The sequence below is a fragment of the Emys orbicularis genome, chromosome 22, assembly GCF_028017835.1.
Source record: "Emys orbicularis isolate rEmyOrb1 chromosome 22, rEmyOrb1.hap1, whole genome shotgun sequence".
NCBI lineage: Eukaryota > Metazoa > Chordata > Testudines > Emydidae > Emys > Emys orbicularis.
The window spans coordinates 4,672,894-4,690,414 of NC_088704.1; the positions used below are offsets into that span (position 1 = coordinate 4,672,894).

A 17,521-nucleotide genomic window follows, 5' to 3' on the forward strand; every position below is an offset into this window, starting at 1 on the left:
ACCCCTCACTCTTCCCCAATGTATTGGGAAGGGGCCTCCCTAGGTGCGGGTTCGGGGGCTGTTTTCCATGTGTTCATGGCGGATGTGGAGAAGTTCAACTGGCCAGTCTGGAGCATTGGCTTGGGAGCTATTGCAGCAGTGAATGAGGCCATCAGAGTCCTGGACCAGGATGATGGAGGAGGGGCTCTAATCATGGGCTGGGTTTGCTGCTTTGTCTCTGTGAGCCATCGATCAATGGGAAGCGGACGTGGTGCCTGGGGCAAAAGGCCAGAGAGGAGATTGGGGTTCCATTTTCCTTTGAGGATTTCCAGCTAGTTCTAGTTACAACCTGCTGAGGCCTTGTCTTCACTGCAGAATTAACTTGCGTGTCGGCCCTGTCCCGTCTTCCGTCCACACACAGACCCTTCACTTGAGCGTGTTGCACCTTTGAGGCTGTTTACGCTGTGCCACAGTGCGGCCCACGGGGGATGTGAACTGCCACGCACACCAGAGCGTTGCACCCGAACTGTCCGGTGTGGATGCTGCTGGCACAAACTAAAAGGTACCTAGTTCACCTTAGCGAACAGGACTGTGTTAACGGAGCTAGGTCCCTTTTCGTTCGTGCAGCAGTGTCCACACGGGGCGGCTAGACTGCACCACTTTGGTGCGCTCTGCAATTCCCTGTGGTGCAGGGTAGAAAAGTTGGCTGCCCTGGCTGGGGGCGCAGGCTAATGCTCATTGGCTGCTGACCCAATCGCTCTGTGCAGCTCCAGTGTTGTTTCGCAGTGTGTCCACTCTCACTGGAGCTGGGCTAACTCGAGAGGGGTTAACCTGAATGCAGATAACTCAAGTGAACCCTGCAGTGAAGACAAAGCCAGGCTGCTTAGCTGTCAGATGTTTGTTTGTTACATTTCACTCCAAGTCCCCAAATGTGCTGAAGATGGAATCCCTACAATTCGGGGTAGCCAGAGGCAGGGGTTATGGACTCTGCAGGAGTCCTGCGCCCACTGGGTACGTCGACTGCACTTTACACTGATTGCAGCACAGGTAGGCGTACCCGAGCTAGCGTTAATCTAGCCTGGGTAACAATAGCAGTGAAGTTGCGCTGGCATGGACCCTGCGCAGGCTAGCAAGCTGATGAGCTTGTACGGGGGCAGCTAGCCTGCACCTCTTCACTGCTACCTGGTTACCTAGGTAGGTAGATGAAAGCTAGCAGGGTATGGCTCCCTGTTTTACAATCACACCGTAAACTGCTGGGTAGACATACCCATTCTCTCTGGTCCTGCACAGTCCTAGGGTCGGAAAGCGGTCCTGCCGAGCTGACACATGGCCTTTCTGAATGCCATCCTGGGCATATTGCTAACATGCCTGTCACGTGTTGTCTGTGGGGTGGATGCACAAGATGCCTCAATGCAGCTGTCTAATTTTGGAGATGATTTTTATAGTAAGCAGAAGTTCATTTTTGCAGAGCGAGTGACTAACTTTTCAATTATGCACCAGCATATTTCAATATCCCCTTTGAACTCATTTTCCTTGAGGCCTAATGAATGCAATACATGGGGAGTTCCTCTCTTTTCCAGGCAGGTCTGAGCTCTGGGACAGCAATAGAAAGTTAGGAGACTTTTCCAGAAGTGAGTGCATTTTGGAAGTTGCAGGTCTCCTAAATGGCAGGTCCCATCCACCTTCAACCTCGTAAGATGCAAAGAGGTTCTCCTCTAGCAGGAGACTAGAGATACAAAATTTCTGCCAGAAAGGAGGTTTGTTTTTGCTGGAGTTAGAGGCAGGAGGAAGTGAGAACTATGGGCTCGTTGTTTCAAATCCATGAAACTATCCCAATGTCATTTCTTCCCTGCTAACCATGTGCTCACGGATGCGCTGCAGAAGGAGCCAGTGCGACAGAAGCCAACGGGCCTGAGGTCAGCAGGGCTAGACAGCATGTTATGGGGTTTGGCAGAGCCGAGCCGAGAGTTCTCAGCTCTAAGTGGCTCCGCACTTCCAGGGACCAGCATGTCCTGCAGCCTGGGAAAGCAGGGCCCCTGCAGCTGCTTCCAGCATCTGGGGGTGACCGGGCCATTTTGATGGGCTTGGTGTCTGGTTTAAAGGAAAGAGCTTGATCTGAAGTGGGTTGGTGGCAGAGGCCTTGCGGGCAGGGGGAGGCGCACATGGATTCAGGGGTCGGATTCTGAAACACAAGTGACATTTCTAAGGGCTTGGTTCAGATCTGAAAGATCTTTGCTAGTGAAACGTGCTTGCACCATGTGTGTCGTATTGCCCTCTAGCGGCTCCTCCACATACAGGATAACAGCCTACTACTGCTGCTACTCTAGTACTCCTTGGACTTTAGTAGCCGAGGTCTCTGCTATGGATCTGAAGGTCCTGGGTTCAAACACTGCTGCTGGGGAGTGTTGTAGTAGTAAAGCCATTTACTAGTAGTAAAGGTCATTCCTAGCCCTTGTGCAGCATGTCGCTACGTGAGCAATTCAGGATGCGGTGTGTGGAGGGGTCCCCTGGCAAGCAGCGTGACACTGCGTGATCCGTTGGCCTGCCACTCCCTCATGTTTGCAGTGCGGGTGTGAAGTCGGTGGGATTACCCTGGTGGGAGCACAGTGGAATGAGGCCCATGCTGTCTCTCAGCTGTTGTTGGCGTTGTGTCCGTAATGAGCCATGATTCATCACTGGAATGGGAAACCAGGTTTGTGTCCGGTTAGAGCAGAGCTGTGGGTTTATTTTTGGGTTCTTGCAGAGCTCCTGACAAGATTGGTTTTCCTGCTCTGCATATCTCCGCCGCGGCTGTGATTGGGCGTGGTAGGGCAGCGTCGGCAGATCGTGCTCCGTGACTGGGCGCAAAGCAAGGGCGCATGCCAGCAGGAATAACCAAGCGCCAGGCTCCCACCTACAGCCCCAGTCCCACGTGTCCGTAGCGCTCGGGCAGATCTGCCAGATGCCCCAGTGTCCTGACAGAGTCCAGGCCTCCCGTAGCAGGCAAGGCGTGAGCAAGGGCCACGGCTGAGCCCAGGGCCTGCCCCCAGTATCACGCTGCATATCACGCTCTGGTGGGTCATGTGAAGGGCAAGTACAGCGTCCGGGGCAGGGGCGGCATCATTCCAAAGCTCCAGCCCTCTCCCAGCAGGGTCTGAGCCCTTTCCTGGCTCCCTCCTGCCCTCCCATCCTTCCCCACACAGACACACGGGATCCCTACCTTTGGGGGATTGGGCCCTTCAGCCCATTGGCTGGGCCCCACTGCTGCACCCTGTGGGACTTCTGCTTGGGTGGCACCGTGGCATGCGCTGGGACGTCCCTGGGCTGGGGAGAGGGACTAGGGCTCAGGACCAGGGAAGGCAGAAGAATGGGGCTAGTCTGGGTGGAAGGAGAGAGAGGGGAGGAGGACAAGAGGGGGAGGTGGCAAAGCAGGAGACCTGGTAAGTTTGGAGGAGCCCTGGACCAGGCCCCTATGTCCTGGAAAGCCAGGTAAAAGCTCTGCTTGCTCAGGGGTCCCGCGCCCCACACCTCTGTGTTGAGCTTGAGCCGTCTGTCCCCCAGGTCTCGTCAGCTGTATTCAGAGCAGTGCTGATGGCTGAGTCTGGGGGATGACTGGTCGGGGAAGCCACCCAAGGAGCAGTGTGCAAGGAAGGTACGGGAGAGCCCCAAGGCACCTCTCCGGTGAGGCTGTCACATTGCAGCCGTAGTGTTTGCTAGATGCCAGCAGGACATCTTGTGCTGCCCCTCAGTCTAGGGCCTCTACTAGGCACAGCAAACAAGTCTCAGAGAGGGAGGCTTGAGCAGGGATTATTACTACAGATTTCTTGGAGCCCAAACCTTTGTTTTGTGCCAGGACCTCGCCCCTTCTGCTGGCTCTGGCTGACTTCTGGAACCCCCTCCAAAAAAAGCAACCTGCAATGTGCTCTCGTTAGGGAGGAGAAAAGACAGGGTCGGAGATTGGCCAGAGGCCCCATGTGCCAGCTCCCGGTGCCAGGGACAGGAAGGAAGCTGGGACGGGTGTGTTGGCAGGGAGAGGAGCTTGGCTAATCGATGCAAGAATGCACTTTCCAGTCCCGATGTCACAGTACTCTGCAGGAAAGGTAGCTCGTGCGTTGCTCATTTTTTGCTCTTTGTTGTTTGTCATTCAACAGTCACCTCTTTAAAATGTTTGTCATTCAGTCAGGGAGCAGAAGCTGGGACTGAAGGGACTAAACACACGCCGTTAATAACCATGTCCAGCTGCAGTGGACAGTTTGTGAGCTTCCCAGAACCTGAGATCTGCTCCCAGGAACTCTGGCCAATCCTCACAAACAGGGAACATGCCCATGGAAATCAGGGTGGGTTCGCCAACAGTTTGCAAACAGCAAAAAGGCTCAAGGAAAGGGCGATTTGTCAGAAGCACTCAAGGGATTTAGGAGCACAAATCCCAGCGGCTTTAAATGGGGCTTGTGCCCCTAAATCCCATAGACCCGCAAAGTTCCCCCCAAAATTCATAATCAGCTTTATTCACAACAGATAATTCATCCAGCTGCAGTTCTGACCGTTCTGTTGAGGGGGGATGAAGTGCATGTTCACACTCACACCTCTGCCGCCGTCTGAGGGCTGATATCAGTGAATGGCTGACGTGCGTGTTCGTACTAACCTCTCCCCCTCTGTCCCGCAGTGGGATTCGATCAATGAAATGGATGAATTTTTCAGCCCTATCCACACCTACCAGGTCTGTAATGTCATGACCCCGAACCAGAACAACTGGCTGCGCAGCAATTGGGTCCAACGGGACGGTGCCCGTCGGGTTTATGCTGAGATCAAGTTCACCCTGCGGGACTGTAACAGTATGCCAGGGGTGCTGGGCACCTGCAAGGAGACGTTCAACCTCTACTACCTGGAGTCTGACCGGGACCTGGGCACCAGCACCCGGGAGAGCCAGTTTGTGAAGATCGATACCATAGCAGCCGACGAGAGCTTCACCAGCGTAGACCTGGGGGTCAGGCGGCTCAAGCTCAACACCGAGGTGCGGGGCGTGGGACCCCTGAGCAAGCGGGGCTTTTACCTGGCTTTCCAGGACATCGGGGCCTGCATTGCCATCGTCTCCGTCCGGGTATACTACAAGAAGTGCCCCGCGATGGTCAGGAACCTGGCGTCCTTCTCAGAGGTGGTGACCGGGGCGGACTCCTCCTCCTTGGTGGAGGTGCGGGGCGAGTGTGTGAGGCACTCTGAGGAGAGAGACACCCCCAAAATGTACTGCAGTGCGGAGGGGGAATGGCTGGTACCCATTGGGAAATGTGTGTGCAGCGCTGGCTACCAAGAGCAGAGGGATTCCTGTGTGGGTAAGTCGCTCTTTACCTCCGGATTAGCTCTTAAAGGGGGCCAAGACACCAACAGGTCAGAATGGGCCCTACAATATAGGGGTTGCACTCTCTGCGTCTCTCGCTTCTCTTTGGCAGGGAGTTGACAGCAAAGCGAACAAAAGAGAGACGCTGAGATGTATAAAACAAGGTTATCCCCTTAATCCCATCACCAACCAGAGCTGCCCCTGCAGCCCCCAGGGGTGTAGAGGAGACTTCCCTAAGAGCCACCCGCCCCCAGAAGGGGTTCATACTGCCAACTGTATAAACTGTGATAAGGAGCTCTCCGTGTAGCCGGCTGTGCGGCTGGCATGGGGCTTCGTGTGTACAGAACTCCATGCGCTGGGCTCCCCGGGAGGCCCCTCTCTGCAGGTTTGTTTGCTTTTGGTTTCTTCATGCGAGGTTTTTAGAGGAGCAGAGCTTCAACTCTGCAAACAGGGACACCGGGCTTTGTTTGAATTTAGGGGCCAGGCAAGCGGTGTCGTTCATCTTACAAGATTTGACGCAAGGTTAGAACTTTCAAAGTCACATTGGAAAAGACCCAGGCTCTGGTGAGACCAGTATCTGTCCCGGGGAGTCCAGAGTTCTGCGGAGGTGGGAGAACAGGAAGAATAAGAGCTAATTTCTTAAATTCCTCCTCTCCTTGTGTCTTTGATTTTAGTAAAAACAACAAGGAGTCCTTGTGGCACCTTAGAGACTAACACATTTATTTGGGCATAAGCTTTCGTGGGCTAAAACCCACTGCATCAGATGCATGGAGTGGAAAATACAGTAGCAGGTATATATACACAGCACATGAAAAGATGGGCGTTGCCTTACCAAGTGGGGGGTCAGTGATAACAAGGCCAATTCAATTAAGGTGGAAGTGGGCTATTCTCAACAGTTGACAAGAAGGGGTGAATACCAAGGGAGGAAAAATCACGTTTGTAGTGCTAATGAGGCCAATGTAATCAAGGTGGCCCATTTCAAACAGTTGACAAGAAGGGGTGAGTATCAGGAGGGGGGAATTAGTTTTTGTAGTGACCCAGCCACTCCCAGTCTTTATTCAGGCCTAATTTGATGGTGTCCAGTTTGCAAATTGATTCCAGTTCTGCAGTTTCTCGTTGGAGTCTGTTTTTGAAGGGGTTTTTTTTGTTATCCTGGGATACATGCGATCGTTGGCTTAACCCTTTCTCGGGTGTCTCGGGGGAGTTATTGCTGCTAGTGAAGGATTTCTGGTGCTACGGCGTGTGTAAAGGGGCGGGAGGGTAAGGCAGAAGGTCCCCTTCGGCTAGGTAACTTGTAACTAACCCTGCTGTCCTTCTCGGAAGTCCATTGTGCAGATCCAGTGTCAGATCCTCCACCCCAGGTGCCCGGGCCCTCAGCCAGACCTCTGCCAGACAATAGCAGTAACAAATCTTTATTTATCTTGGCAGAGCAAAGCGCTTAGAGTCATTAGAGCCTCCCTTTCCCCCTAAATCTGTGGTGCTGTGGGCTGCTCTTCTACTGCAGCTGCCTGGTGGCTCTCCACATAAACACATTGCTCCACAGCTGAGCCCGAGTAGTGGCTGGCCCATGCTTCCTGCAGCAAGCCTAGAGGAAAGCTGTGATTGTGTCCAAAGCTGTGATTGTGTCCAAAAGTTCCTTGCCTCCTCTGGCCTCTTGTGTCTGCCATGTGCCTTGCAGTGCTGTGTGGTGAGCTGCAACACGTATGCTATGTGTGTGAGTAGATACAGCTGTGAGGGATCCCCGGGGTGCAACCTGGAACTGCAGCTACGGAAGGGGGCTTTCTGGGGTGGTGGGAATCCATCCCCACAAGAGGCAGTAGCTGGGCTGATGGCAGAATTCTTCCATTGACCGAGGAGTGTCCACACCAGGGCTTAGATCTGTTGTACTACATCCCTCAGGGGTGTGAATCTACGGCTAGGTCTACACTGCAGCGGGGGTCCGACCTAAGATACGCAACTTCAGCTACGTGAATACCGTAGCTGAAGTTGCGTATTTTAGGTCGGCTTACCTAGCGGTGAGGACGCGGGAAAGTCGACCGCTGCCGCGCTGCCGCCGACTCCGCTGCCGCCTCCTGCCGAGGTGGATTTCCGGAGTCGACGGCAGAGCGATCAGGGATCGATTTTACCGCGTCTTCACTAGACGCGGTAAGTCGATCCCCGAAAAACCGATTGCTACCCGCCGGATCGGCGGGTAGTGAAGACAAAGCCTACGTGTTAGGTGTAGACTGGGCCTCGGAACACTGTTAATTAGAGCTGAGGCGGCTTCTAGCTTCGTGTGCCAAGGTTATAAACATGTCACATCTATAGATGTCAGAGCCAGGTATTAGTTCTGCACTGCCTTTATGGCTCCCTTCGCGCCCCCTGGAGAGCTCAAAGGGAAAGGGAATCTCTTTCTTGCAAGCTGCTCTCATGAATAGGAATTGACAGCACTCTCCACTTCTCCGACCCCGGGCTGTCTCTGCCTCTCTGCAGGTGCAGAGCGAGAGGAGCTGTTCTTTAGGAAAAGCTTCCCCCTTTCTCAGTTAGCAAATCGGTCGTGAGCCCATTAAGTTCTTCCAAGCAGGGAGTGTCTGTGTTTGGTCTGTGCGGCAGAGTTATATACAAAACGAGAATGATCCCGATGTCGTTTTTATTCGCTAAACGTCGTGGGCGGATTCTGTTCAGCCTCTGAGCGGTTTGCTCTGACTAGTCGCTCTTGGCTGCCTGGAGCAGGCTGACACGCTTTAGCCAGGGCAATACTGAATCGTGATGAACGTGTTGCTGAAGTACATTACACATGGGGATTCAAAAAACCCTGGGCCAGGCTCTCTGCTGGGCCAACTCCATTAAAGCCCCCAGAGTCTGAACATATCAAAGGAACAGAATTCAGTGCTTCTGTCCACAGCTCAGTTGTGCTCTTCCACTACCACCGTCCAGGGCCCGAATTCCATCCCGACCCTGCTGGCCAGAGGAAGTTCTGCTGTTGGACGTTTCTCTCTTAGGAGCTGACCCATCATCATCATGAATGTTAATTAGTATTAGCGGCAGCGCCCACTGCATGCTGGGCACTTTCCAAACACCGACGTGCGATGCTCAGAGAAACCCACAATCTAACGACAGACGTTTGAGGAAAGGGAATGGGAGTAAGAATAGGCCAATTGGATGCAATGTATACACAGTTGGCTGGATTCTCTGGCGGCGGCACACTACCGAGCAGGGGGGCTGGAACTAGGGGGGTTAGGGGTGCTGCCGCACCCCCTGGTTTAAAGTGGTTTCCATCATATGCAGGGTTTACAGTTTCATTCAATGACTCTCAGCCCCCCACTGTATAAACGCCCTGTTGCAGAGGGATAACGAGGAAGGGCTGGCGGACCAGCCCAGAGTGGTGGTAGCGTGTGCGATGGGCCGGAGAGGGAGCCAGGCTGGAGCACTGGCGGAGTGGAAGGGGCGGGGAGGGGACAACGACAAGGGAGGATGGCGGTGGGGCGGGGGGAGAGCAGTGCTCAGCCTCGAAGTGGCAGGTGGGGCGCCATGGAGGGGAGTGACCAGATCACATCGCCCTGCTGGAGGAACCCACTCCGCGAGACGCTGGCAGAGTTGGTTTTCCTCTGCCGCAGGGACTGGGGCTGGAGGCTGCAGGCCTCACCTCCGGCTCTTGCCGAACGCCCTGCTGGTGTCAGCTGAGGCTCTGGCTCTGAATTATTTTCAACACAAAGGGGAAGTGGGGTGGGACAGTACAAACTGGCTCCCTCCCCAGGGACGAAGCCGGGGAGAGCGGGAGCTGCAGCCTCAGGGTCCTGCGGGAGGGGAAGAACATAGCACCCTGCTGGCGTGGACCAGGCCCCCGCTGCCGGCTGTGGTAAAGCTCCCATTGACTTCAGGGGGGCAGGGCAGGTATGCAGCAGCAAGAGGCATTCGGTGATTCCCTCCAATGAGAGGGCAGATGTGGGTCTTGGCGGCTGCCAGCAGTGTACGGAGGTGCCCGCAGCAAACAGGCCAGATTAACATGAATGACTTGAGAGACAGAGGCCAAGTCTGGGCTGAGGCCCAGGCTAAAGGGACCTCAAAAGGTGAATGCGGAGGGTAGGAGGGAATGGTGCGTATGAAGTAGCAAGCTGGGTGCCCATCTGCCTCATCCCACACCTGGGCTTGGGGTTCATTGGTCCCCAGCTCCGTGGCTCCAGCCTCCCATCCCCTGGTACTGACAGGCTCAGGAATGCTTTGGCCAGGATCCGTTTTCCAGACCCGTCTTCCGTCACTCTGGCAGGTACTTAGACAAACGGGGGTGGGGGAAAGCACTCCACTCTTCAAACATCTTTAGCTTTGACAAATAAGGCGTCCGCCTGTGAAAGGCAAAAGGAAATTAATCCGGAATCACATTTTAAACACTGCTGTAAAGGCAAAGGATCTCGTCTTTCATTTCTTCTCCCAGCCAAACCGGAATTTCCCTGATATTTATAGAAAGATGATTAGGCCTCCGCAGAGTGATTTATATCATCTTGGCCCAATGGCAGAGAATGAAAAATCACTGGGGCGCCAGCCGCTGGGATCTTGCTCTTGTCCGCCTGACAATTAAAATGGCTAATTTCCAATTTCAACAGATCCACTCGGGTTATAAATCTTTCCGGAAAGGCCCTTTTCACTATGAAAAATGAACTCTGCACGTATCCAGCATGCGAATCTTAGATCCAAAGATCTGTATCTGTTTGCTTGTGTGTGTAAATATATTCCCTGATTACACCCTCCCCCAGGCTGACACTGGTAATGGGGTGATTGACTGGCTGAGTCAGTTATTGCCTGTGTTCTTGTTGCACTAATATTGGGATTTGCTACACGTTCGTTACAGCGCTTCCTTATCAGAGTGCCCCTGTAGAGGAGCGGACTCACCCCTGCGGCGCCTCCTGCTGGTGACTTCCGGGAATTAGCTCGTTCCAGCTCCGGAGCGCCCTCTGCAGGCCGGTGATTCGCCTGTCCTCTGGCCCCCGTGTCCCTCCCTGGACCCCAGTGCCCTTGTACCTGGGGTGCTGCCCCCTAGCAGTAACCCTTCAGTCTTAGGGTCTCCCCTCCCCAGGGAACCCCCACCCACTATTCACACCTCGCCTCAGTATAAGGCTACTGCCAGTCATCATCTAGCCCCCCTGGGGCAGACTGCAGTATCAGCCACTCATCACTGGCAAGGAGGGTTTGGACCTGCTGCCTTGGCCTACTCCTGGGCTGCCCTCTGCAACCCCCAGTACCCATTGGCCTTCTCCTAGGCCGCAGCCTGGGGCTTTCCTAGCTGGAGCTCCCCAGCCTGTCCCCAGCCCTGCTCCACTCAGGTACCCTGTCTCTAGCTTCCTGCAGCCAGGCCCTTCTCCCTCTACAGCTAGAGAGAGACCTCTGAGCTCCTGGCTCCCAGCCTTTATATACTGGCCAGCTGTGGCCTGATTGGGGAAGCGGCTGCAGCTGGGCCACGCCCCAATCAGCCCAGCTTTTAGAGCTGCAGCCCTCTGCAGGGCTGCTTTTAACCCCTGCAGCCCTCTTTCAGGGCTGGTTTCAAGCCCTTCAGGGCAGGAGCGGGTGTCCACCCCACTACAGCCCCCTTGTGGCACCGTGTGCTGCAGCAGCCCCTCAATCCCGGTTTCCCCATCTGATCTTCCGCTGCTCCCCACCCGCCCTCACCTTCTAGGTTGCAGAGACTCAGCCCTCAGATGAGGTCAGTGACAGGTCTGCCCTCCAGGTGCATTCAAAGTGCACAAGTCTGAAGCAACATAAACAAATTCTTCCCTTAACCCCAGGGAATCTACTAGGCTCCTGCTTTCCTCGCCCCCGGCCTTCTCTCCCACCGTCAGAGCCCCACAGTTGCTCTGTGCTTACTCTCCTCCAGCTGAGCAGGGATCTTCTTTTTAAGCCCCTCCCTGGAAGCCTTTCCCTGTTCCAGGTGTCTTAATTTGGGCTAATTGGGCCTTCAGTAGCCCATTAACCTCTCCCTGCCTTGCACAGCGGTTTGGGGGCCCCATGACGCATTCCTCCACTGTGAGCTGCTGAAGATGGGGGTGGTGGGAAGTAATACTGAACTTGGACCTTTCCATCAGATGTCACCCAAAGATCCTCAGTGTGTCTGAGCAGATTGCAGCTAGCCGAGTAGCCTTGGCAGCTGCACCCCTGAAGTCTGGTTCCCACGCTCATTGTAAGCTGCCACCATCTCCCTGGTTAGAACCGTGCCGGTGCTAAACCAGATGGGGAGAGGGCACAAGACTGAGCCCCCCGACCCACCAGCCTGGGCTCCGTCTTACACTGTAATGCTGTGGTAAGCTGCAAAGCCCTCTCTAGCCTGCACTTTAAGCAGCATACATACAGGTAGGGATACACCCAGCTGCAGTTACATGCAGGCTCTCTGATCAGCCCCTGCATAGGAAGGCTACAGCTAGGGCAATGACCAGCTCCTCAGGCACACACACCCTCTGGAGTATAAATCCAAAATTATACTGTCTTGTGCTGCACAGGGAACTGTACAGTGTAAGCTCATAAAATTCGCCCCCTCCCTCAATGTGGAGAGGAATATGCAATGGCCTTTTGCCACTGAGTTATGATTCCCACACACTGGTTTAGATAAAGCAAAAATAAGTTTATTAATTATAAAAGATAGATTTTAAGTGTTTATAAGTGATAGCAAACAGATCAAAGCAGATTATCTAGCAAATAAACAAAAAATAAACTAAACTTAATATACTACTGTGATGGGGCAAGGCCAGATGGCTACAATAAAGTAGTGAGGAACAGGTATGTTAGCCCCAGGCTAAACAAATCCCTGGTACCATGGTAACCAAATGGCAGTTGCTCCAGGTTAATCAAGACACCTGGGGCCAATTAAGATCCTTCTAGAAGGCAGGAGAGACAGCTAGATTGATTGGGACACCTGAAGCCAATCAAGGACTGGCTGGAACTAGTTAAAAGCCTCCCAGTTAGTCAGTGTGGTGTAGGGGCCAGGAGCTATAGGTGGGAGCTGTGCTGTTGGAGGAATGAAGTAGTATGAAGCCATATCAGGTGCAAGGAAGGAGGCCCTGAGGTAATTGTGAAGAAGATACTGAGTGGGGGCTGCTGTGGGGAAGTAGCCCAGGGAATTGTACATGCCCTATTTCCAAAAAGTCAGCTTCCATAGCTGCTAAGTCTAGGGTCCCTGGGCTGGAGCCCGGAGTAGAGGGTGGGCCCGGGCTCCCCACCTCCCCTCCCTGATTAATCACTGATACTGGGAGACAACAGACACTGTGTGCGGGAGGGTTGTTTCTCCTCACCACCCTTGCTGGCTTATGATGAAAATGGCTTAGTAGACTGTGACCCTTGCCTCTGGAGAGAAAAGGGCTATGTGGAGGGTCACAGTGAGCCTCTGAGGCTAGCAAAATCTGTCAGGAAATGCAGGACCCACGGAGTCAAGGACAGAACTTGATCACACTACATAGATCAGATATGAACAGCAGATTCTCACCCTAGGAGATGATATGAGCAGGCTGCAGATTCTTAAGGGGAAGCTGCACTTGCTTATAGCTTGGAATCCCCAGGTGTTCACAGGCTAAAAATCCCTTTAGCTTGGGACCAGCACATCCCCCAGTTCAGTCCTTGTTCCTCAGGTGTTTCCAGGAGTGGTGTTGTAGGGAGAGTGAGGTACCATCATGATGTCATTTCCCCCTTTTATATCTTCTTCCCACTTGCTGGAAAGCTCTTTTGCTGTGCCCTGGGTCAAACAGTTCCCATTGCGTAGTGCTATCTCTGAGAGGTTTCTATTGCACACAGTTCCTGGGGTAATCCTAGTGCTTGTGTGCGTTTCCTCAATAAACCATTAACATTGTTTGGCCTTTTTACTGTTGTACCTGAAAGGCTGCTTGTGGGTGTATTCAACCTCACAACATGTTTCAGTAACACATACATAGCCAAACTTCATAACTTCACATTTGATGATAGAACATACAAGCCAATGAGATATTAATGTCTAGCAGATCAAGACTTTTAGAATGATACCTCACAAGGCATACTTTATGCAAAACATATCCTAATTATATGACAGTGGTGAATAAGGGGGTGCCAGCATGTCACAATAGCCTTAAAAATATGGCATAGTTTACAAAATATAATGACCCAAAGCAAACCCGAATTCTGGTGTAAAAGCTTGATACAAGAAAGCAATTTCCTAGCACTTGCTGATTTCTATTTCTACATCGGTGCCTGGAAAGGCGTGGGGGGCAGTGTGGGATTGTGGGAGAAGCATGTTAACTGGATCTTTCTACTCTAGTAAGAACATACTAGTTCTTGAGAAGGACATGGAGTGGCAAGGGGAACAGGGAGGACTCTCTAGATTGCAGGCATCCTCGCACAGAGAGGTGTTACTCCATATCTGTGAAGGCGGCAGAATCTGGCCGGAAGTTACTGGCTTCAGTATCATATTGCAGGAACTGATTTCACTTTCATCCATTCCCATTGTGCTGCTTTTTAATGTCACTGATTCCCCGTTTCATCTGTCTAAGGGACGGGGCAGACAGGAGACCATTTATCATTGCACATACCTCACCTCTATTGCCTTTTACTATTCCCTGTTCCCAAACTAACTGGTTAAGTTCTGTTTCATTTACCTTGTATTTAAGTCCACCTCCACTGTGTGCTAATCATTTCTGTTGCCTTTCTCTTGACCTCTCCATTTTCTGGTCTGATGTTTCTCAAGATGAGGAATCCGAAGCTGATCGCGATGTTCAAGGTAACATCGAACCATCCATGTCTAAAATTACCATTACAATATACCCTCCACTCTTCTCTACCTCCTTCCCAATGCTCACATTTGATTGTCATTTTTTAGCAGCCATTGTGCATGGAAGAGTCCTCTACTGAACTGGCCATGTTGACATTTGCACCAGAACTGTCTCAGGAGAGGTTACGATTAATTCATGCCATGGTACTATGGCCTTGTGGTTTGAAAAGCATTCACTGCACTTCTCTGCATTGCAGCCCACTTGCCGACATGTTGCTGAGGTTTCTGGTTTCATTCAGTCTCTTCACTCTTGCTTCCTTTTGATGAACGTACATATTTTATAGCATCCTCAGATTTCCCCTCCTGATTTTCACCAAGCAAAATTATCACCGTCTGGCTCAGTATAATCTTATATTTGTTGAACAGGCCATGTTCAGCCACCTTGACTTCATTAGAGATGTGCCCATTTGCTCTAGGGCTGTGTGAGGCCCTGGAGCTCTAATATTGCTGTTCTGGCCAAATACCTGCTTGGATCGAGCTGAATACAAATTTGAATTTCCATCCCCTGGGAAATTTGGATATTTGGGTCGGTTTCATCCCAAATTGGGATGAAGAGTTAAAATATCAACATTTCTCACAGAATGAAAAATTCTGAACATATTTAGATTTGGAACCATCAGAACATTTCATTTCAACTGTTTATGTAGAAACAAAATGTTCCACCATCTCCTGAATCGAAATGTCTCCTTTCAGAGCATTGAACCAAACTGAAATGTTTCCTTTTAGTCAGTTTAACATTAAACTGCCTTTGCCTAAGGTGTTGCAATGCCTCCTGGGAGCTGTAGTTTAGCTTCTTCATGCCATCATTCTTCCCGATGAGCCAGATTCCTTAGGTGGACAACATCTCCCATGAGAAACGGCACTCATGTGACTCCCATGATGCACCATATGCTTTAATCAAATAGGAGACCACAGTGTGTCATGGGAGATGTAGTCCGGCCAGGGAGCCTGGTTTATAAGGGATGATGGGGGCATGAAGCACCTGAACTACAACTCCCAAGAGGCACTGCAGCACCCTAGACAGACGCAGGTTAATGTCAAACTGACTTAAAAGGAAATGGTTCAGTTCAGCAAGCCAAAATGTTTCGAGGGGTTGAACTGACTTGAAACACAATATTCCATTTCAGTTTTCCTGCTGGAAAATAAAAAGTTCTGCAAAGTCCAAATATTCCCATGGAAAATGTTGATTTCACAGAAACGATATTTTTCTGTCAAAAGACTCTCTCAACAGGAACATTTACAGCCACTCTACTGGTGGGTATTTCCATTCTACTCTTCACTGGATATAGGATTCTTCTCCACTGCCTGTCCTAAACCATGGAGCAGTGCTGATCTCTGTCTGTCTGTTTCTCTGAGGTTTTATACCATGTTCGTCCCCAGGGTAGAGTATGAGTGTCACCAGGATAGCTGTTGGTAGTTGCCCTGTTCCACCCCAGAGATGGCTGCATTCCCTGAATGGGTGAAGTGACGCTGCTCAGCACTGTACAGTCAGGTGGTTCTCTGGAGTCTTGGGGGGTGGAGGCGCCACAGAATTATTTCATTGCCCAGCATCTCACAGCAGCAGCCGGGTGCACAAGGCTTTGCCTCCGACTTCCCAGCTTGCCCATTGGGTGGGCGCCTGCCAGCATGACCACCATGCTCCCTGCACAGCACACTCCTCTTCCTTTGGACTGACAGGGCCACGGGTTCTGCCCAGAGTCACTCAGGCACTCGCTGCTGTGTCGCTCAACCTCAGTGACATTGTGACGGGATCCCCGGGGTGCAGTCTGGGACCGAGGGACCGCTGTGCAAAAAGTCAGAGTTCGTTACCAAAAGAAAAGAAAATATAAGCATGCAGTGTAAACTCTCAACCCTATTAGACTGGGCAACATCTAGACTAAGCAGTTTTTCTCACCCCGCTGGGTACTGCAGTTCCTAGTACACAGATTTCACCCTTGAAATCTGGGCCAGTCCCCTCAGTTGGAGTCTTCAGTGTCCTTGTTGCGTGCAGCATAGGTGGGGGCAGGAGAAGGGCCAAGCATGGGGCCCCTGTGTTCTGTTTTATACCCTCAGTCCCATGTGCTGGAGAAACACAAGTCCAGGCATGTCTGGCGGCATTGCTGAGTCTCCAGGCAAGGTTGAGCAATGCCCCTGGTGTGGCTTCATGCAAGTGAGTCATTGAATTGTAGCTCCCTTGCTGGACAATGGCTGGTGATGGGTTGTTTGACACCCCGCCCGGGCATTGGCTACTTTCCTTGCTGTTGCCTCTGAAGAGCTAATATCTGGCTGATCCCCCAACTTACAGCATGTTTTAGTGACAACCATACAACACAATTCTCATAACTTCATATGCATTAATGATACACATATATGGATAGAGAAATGACTTTCAGCCAATCATAACCTTTCCCCTGGTACCTTACAAGGCATGCTTTATATGCAAGATCACGATTATATAAAAATGAGGAATATGAGGGTTACAGGACACTCCCTCAAGGTATAGAATGTCGCAGACATCACAATGGGCTTCATTCCCATGGTGCCTTTCAGTAGGGTATTTCTTGTCTTTTTGGTCTCATTATCAGCATCTTCCCACCCCTGCCCCTCCTCCCACCCTGCAACCTCAGCACAAGCACTAGATGACTGGCTGTGTAGTTCTATCATGGACAGCAGCTTTGTGGGCTCTGGGAAACCAATTGCATTGTGCCTCTGTTCCAGCCATTGCGTGGGCCCTGGCCCAATGGATGCAGCCGCCGGGTGGGAATAGGAGGCATGTCATTCTGCTGATAAATAAAATTGAGACGCCGGCCATTTGCAGTCATCAAAGGGCCTCTGGCATTCTGAGTCAGAGCTGGGCTGCTCTCTGGGGAACGCCAGCCAGTCGTGCCACGGCCATTACGTCCTGCTGCCAGCGCTTGCACTTTCAGCCGGAGTCAGGGTGCGTTTTTACTTATCCCTGAAGCACTGAGTAGCAACCTGTCCAGCCGCTCCCAGGTTCCATCCTGCTGGTGCCTGGGAATATTTGTTCCAGTTTGTAGTGCAGAGGGATCCTTTGGGGGTGAGGACAGTGCACATCCAGGTCACCATCATGCACTCCCCTGGAGACACGCCGAGTTGCTTAGAATTTGGGGTGAAATGGCCAGTCCTTCCAAATTCCTCTTCCCCGTGGCTTGTACCTCTCTCAGAAATTGAGTCCAGGGTCTGTTTTTTCCTGGTCACAAGGTATAAATGAGCTATTCCGGAAAGTTGGGTTAAAGTCTGTTTAGCAGATGGCGAGTTATGTGCATGTAGCTAATCCGTTATACCTATTAGGAATATAGTCAGGTGACTACAAATCTCTGCTCTCTGGAAACTGACCTACATCCATTCACTCAGGCAGTGGATCAGCCGTGGTGATATCTGGCTCTGCAGTGTCTTTGGGGAAGTGTTGGTGCAAACAAACAAATAGAAACCTGTAAAACATGAGCGAGAGGCATATGGAATGTTAGGATCAGAGC

At 51.9% G+C, this 17,521-nt stretch overlaps 1 protein-coding gene across 1 annotated transcript in view; it reads left to right on the top strand.

The window, feature by feature from the left end:
- EPHA8 (EPH receptor A8) overlaps window positions 1-17,521 on the top strand; it is an 89,050-nt gene that overhangs the window by 14,744 nt on the left and 56,785 nt on the right. Inside the window, exon 2 of the mRNA XM_065421258.1 lies at window positions 4,622-5,285. Within this exon, the coding sequence (XP_065277330.1) occupies window positions 4,622-5,285 (664 nt within the window). The remainder of the gene's footprint in view (window positions 1-4,621; window positions 5,286-17,521) is intronic.